The sequence below is a fragment of the Danaus plexippus genome, chromosome 14 (genome assembly GCF_018135715.1).
Source record: "Danaus plexippus chromosome 14, MEX_DaPlex, whole genome shotgun sequence".
Lineage (NCBI taxonomy): Eukaryota > Metazoa > Arthropoda > Insecta > Lepidoptera > Nymphalidae > Danaus > Danaus plexippus.
The window spans coordinates 1,497,027-1,502,179 of NC_083546.1; the positions used below are offsets into that span (position 1 = coordinate 1,497,027).

General features: G+C 34.1%; 1 protein-coding gene across 1 annotated transcript; it reads left to right on the forward strand.

Annotated features, from left to right (window-relative positions):
- The first annotated feature begins 224 nt into the window (after nucleotides 1–224).
- Nucleotides 225–2,412, forward strand: LOC116769469 (uncharacterized). The gene is made up of 2 exons (XM_032660572.2): nucleotides 225–299; nucleotides 1,423–2,412. Exon 2 carries the CDS (start codon nucleotides 1,440–1,442, stop codon nucleotides 2,325–2,327), a length of 888 nt encoding a protein of 295 aa, XP_032516463.2. The 5' UTR covers nucleotides 225–299; nucleotides 1,423–1,439; the 3' UTR covers nucleotides 2,328–2,412.
- Nucleotides 2,413–5,153: the final 2,741 nt, after the last annotated feature.

Consider the following 5,153-nt stretch of genomic DNA (forward strand, 5'->3'; position numbering starts at 1 on the left):
CCCACAATCTATAAATAAACTGCCCTTACCAGTTCTGTAGGTTGGCTGGAACGCAGGTAGACGGGTCTGACTCATAGGATTAGTGACGACATATATATAAACAACCTTATTGATTGGTTATAAGTTTGTTATTCCCTTAACAACTTAAATGGTATGTACTAACATGGGAATCGTCAAAGGAATGAATTAGTTTTGCCAATTTATTGTTCCCACTCTTCAGTCAGTGTTCGACATACGACGAGACAAGTGGTGCATTGTATTTTATTTGTTTGAGTGTCACGTGGTGGTATTGAAATTAGGTAATTTTATTATTGTCTCTATTTTATAAGAAAAGTAGGTAGTTGCAACTATATAAATAATATATATAGATATATATATATATATATATAATTTTATTTTTGTATTTATATATCTATATTTATATTATTATGATATAAATTATGGTATTTTAATAAAGTAATTTTTTTAACTATAAGTTTACAGTTTTAGAATTTTATTTGTAATCTCAAGGAATTGTAGTTCAAATGTTACTAAGTCAGTTTAATGTTTTCCTGAATTAATTACATATTTAAGTTAAAAAAAAGAGTATAAATATTTTTAAATAAGAAATTATTGTGTGTAAAAATAAAAAAAAACAGTGTCTTAAAATTTTCAACAAGATCAACGAGATCCATAAACAGATGCTGTACCTCGACCTTATAATTTTTTGTGAATCTCACAACAAAATAAACGACGGACAGAGATTAAAAAAGATGCTTGAGTTGTCGCTCTCAGGTTTTTTTTTATTGAATCGACCTCGTACTTCACAATGGAGGATATGAAACAAAAATATCAGCTGTTTTGTTTGGCAAAAAGTCATTTTGTACCGAGAACAATACACTATTATTATACCGATGAGACCAGCATCGTTAGATCGATATAAACATTCGAGGCATCCGTGGAATTCCATATGAATAAAACTTGATGTAACAATATTATAGTTATCCACTTGTATTACATTTTTTCATACTCTTTATAATAATATATATATATTCTAAGACCCATAGTATATCTATATGCTATAATGGTACAACCTTTTTTAAAAACGTTTATATAACTCTATCAAATTCTTAAAATCTTTTTTTTTTTATATATTTCTCATTTCGTTGGATTTTTTTTATAGTTTGCTTACAGATAAAATTATTTCGGCATTTCCGAAACAAGCTCATTACTTGTACTCGTAGCCTTAACTTACCATTGTTTAAATTGCATGAAATTTACAAGAAATAATTTGCTAATTGATCTTGTTAACAAGTCAACTTGTTTAAATACATTAAACTTGATATTTTAAATTGCCATATTTTATGAATTCCCAAAATAAATCCCAAAATGTTACCCTTGCCACAAATAAACTTATTTATGTAAGTTTGTATATTGTTTCAGAACCAGAGGATAGGAATATGCCGAATACTATTATAGAAGACATGTCACAGCCAACGACATTACAAGAGGCTATTAATACAATAAAATTTCTAAAATCTTCACATAAACAAGAAATCGCAAAAATGAAAGAGGCCTACATGAAACAAGCAGAAATAATTAAAAAGTTGGAAATTAATAGAAAAAAGGAATTGGAGTATTTGTCGAACGAACTTCAAAAATATGAACTCAATTTGGCCTTAAGGACGGAGGCTGTTAAAAAGCAGTTAGCACAAAAAGATGAAATAATACAAAAGCAAGTCGAAATAATAGAAGATCTTACTAAGAAAATTAAAGATAAAGAAGATTTTGTCATTCCAGATATAACGATAAGCGTCGAGTCGAATTCTGACTCCGGTGTTGCGATGGAAAACGATGACAGTTTAGATAAATCAGAGAAAATCAAAGTGGAAGCAAAAGCAACTAGAAAATGCAGTAGACGTTTTGCAGACCCCATCAGTTTTCTACGAAGGGTTGATTTTTCACCTATGAAATATAAACCTTGCAATCGAGAAAATAAAAAGAAGGATGACAAAAAGAAGAATCTGGATGTTCCTATAGATTCAAGAGTTTTTGTGAGACAATTAAGTAACGAGAAAGTCAATAGTGATGATGACAGACCATCAGAAGACACAATGTTTTCAGATGAAGTTGTTGAACCACTGATATTAAGACCCAAGAAAATGAATGACAGCATGAATAATCATTTCTCTGATGATGGAAGTGAAGACACCAGTGAAGAAATATTTGACAGAGTTATGACCAGAAGCAGCATCCGAAGATCTGTTAAAGCGAATCCTAAATATAAAAAAATAAGTAGAACTAAATCTAAACTCTTGGAACAAGTTAAGGTTAATATTGTTGATTAGAAATGTATTTTGTAATAAAGAACTGATAGTTTACGTTTATTTATTGTAAAAACACAAATGTAATTGAAAATTACAAAATTATGTTATTAAATGGATTTTTTTTTCATCCTTGATCCCATTATTATTTATTATAAAATTTTAATTGAGGGGAAACAAAAATTTCAAATATTTTAAAGAAATATTTTACTTGATCTTTATTTCAAGATTTTAAACCACGTTTCTATTCCCGATATTGATAAATGAATATCTTTTTACAATTCGTGGATTTATAGCAACACTTCATTTATTGTATAGGGTTTTCCATTAAGGGCGCTTGATCTTTGAAATGCAAAAAAAAATACATGTAGGAAAGATATTTGCGAAATTTTTATTTGGATGGTCTATCGACCCCATTATGTATGGAATATGACATCATTCAAATGACCGCCACGGCTTCGGTTGGTGGCGCGCACACGAAAGGTCCAATTTTCGATGACTCTGGCGCACAAATCGGGCTGTATTTGATCGATGGCGTGGCGTATGTTGACTTTGAGGGCATCGGTGGTTTGCGGCTTGTCGGCATAGACCTGCGACTTAAGAAAACCCCACAAGAAAAAGTCCAGCGGGGTCAAATCGCACGATCTCGGTGGCCAGTTCACGTCGCCTCCGCGCGAGATGACCATGTCCGGAAATTGCTCGTGCAGAACTTCCATCGTAGCGTGTGCTGTGTGGCACGTAGCGCCGTCCTGTTGAAACCACATGTTGTCCAGATCCATATTCTCGATTTCAGGCCAAAAGAAGTTGGTTATCATCGACCGGTATCGCTCACCATTGACGGTGACGGCCACACCATTATCGTTTTCGAAAAAATACGGACCAATCACGCCTCCGGCCCAAAATCCGCACCAAACAGTCACTTTCTGCGGGTGCATTGCCACTTGGTGAACCTGGTGTGGATTGGTCTCGTCCCAAATACGGCAATTTTGCTTGTTGACATAGCCATTCATCCAAAAATGCGCCTCGTCGCTGAAGATGATTTTTTTGCCAAAATCGGCGTCAACTTCCAACTGCTCTAATGCCCAGTCAGCGAACACACGGCGCTGTCTATGGTCATTAACCTTGAGCTCTTGGGTCAGCTGGATCTTGTACGGGTGCAGGCTCAAGTCACAACGCAAAATTCGCCAAGTTGTCGTCTGCGAAAGGCCGAGTTCCTGTGCGCGACGCGGAATTGACTGCCGCGGGTTTTCGAGGACACTGTCGCGCACAGCGGCGATATTCTCGGCAGATCTCGCGTTACGTTGACGCACGGGAACCGGCTGATTGTTAACTGACCCGGTTGACTCGAATTTGTCCACCAATCGACGGATAGTCGACTCGGCAGGACGATCATCGCGACCGTAAAACGGGCGAAGTGCGCGGAACGTTGCTCGAACTGAAGACCCATTTTCATAAAACAATTTTATGATTTGCACGTGCTGCTCGACACTGTAACCTGCCATGGTGGTTTGGGAGGACGGAATGAATATAACACACTGCATTTGACAGCTGTCACTCAAACAACATGGCCGCAATCAGCTGTCAAAGTTCAAGCGTCCCTATTGGAAAACCCGATATATTAAGCCAGTTAACAAATTATATCAATGAAAATAAATGTTTCAAGTTTGACATTCAACAACTTTTACCTTGTTTGCTACTTAGAACTTGTAGATAATATAATTTAAATCCTATGTTGAGAAAAAGTAGCAGAAAATAAGTTACTATTTGAACTTCCTGATACTTATTAATAGAGAGTACAAAATGCTGAGTCAAAATACATCGTATTAAGTGAGACAAGTTTTAATGAAACCGGATAACTTTATAGAGACAAAACTGTAGCGTACATTCTAAAAAGGTGTTGGAAAGTGCTAAAAAGTTTTAAGTGCTCAAGTTTTATAGCTGAGAAACAAGACTTCAAAAAACATAACAACGAAATATTGTAAAATACCTCCTGTAATATTTTAAAGCTTTAAATTACTACGAAATGTTTTTTAATGTGCATGTAGATAATAATATTTTTTATGATTCTTCTCCGTGGTTTTTAATTAATAGCAAATGATTTAATACGCACTGTATAGGCATTGATAGAATTTTATGTATTTATTTCAACCTTCAGGGTTTAAAGTAATAAATTTTTTTGTAAAAGTGACAAAAAACAAAGTCACATGGGCATGTTGTTTTCATATTTTGAATATAATCCCTAAAAGCACCGAGATACCGAAGGTATCGTAAAAGAGCCGTTTGATATGAAAATATAAAAGTTTTATGGTTATGCTTCAATCCCTTGTTGAAAATTATCGAGTCTCATTCAAATTGTCTGAACTTTTCTTATAAACATTTTATAGCTAGATAAAAGTTCTTACAAATAAATGTTAACATTTAACATGCCTATACATTTTTTAACGTATTTCAATCGAATTACTATAGAATATCAGATAGAGGAATATCAAAACAAAAATGATTACTAATCGACTCATTTCAATATAACCAATCCTGCTAAGTACAATTCGGTAGTAATTTGTCCAATTATCTTGAACTGTAGCTTCAGGAAACACGTTCGGCTTCCAACTTGGCAATTCAATTAACAAGTTTGTACAGGATTGTACATCTGTTTCCAAAGTTGTGAAGAGCCAGATACAAGAAACCTTCCAGGTAAGTATATTGTTATTGCATTAAGGAAGCAGTTACTACGATAATATTGATTTAATACCGTTAATTGGAATATACGGCTCAAAATGTATATTAAATCCTCACATTTGTAGCCATTTCTGCTTCACAAAGACACATTATTTCTATACACTGGTTTAGGCT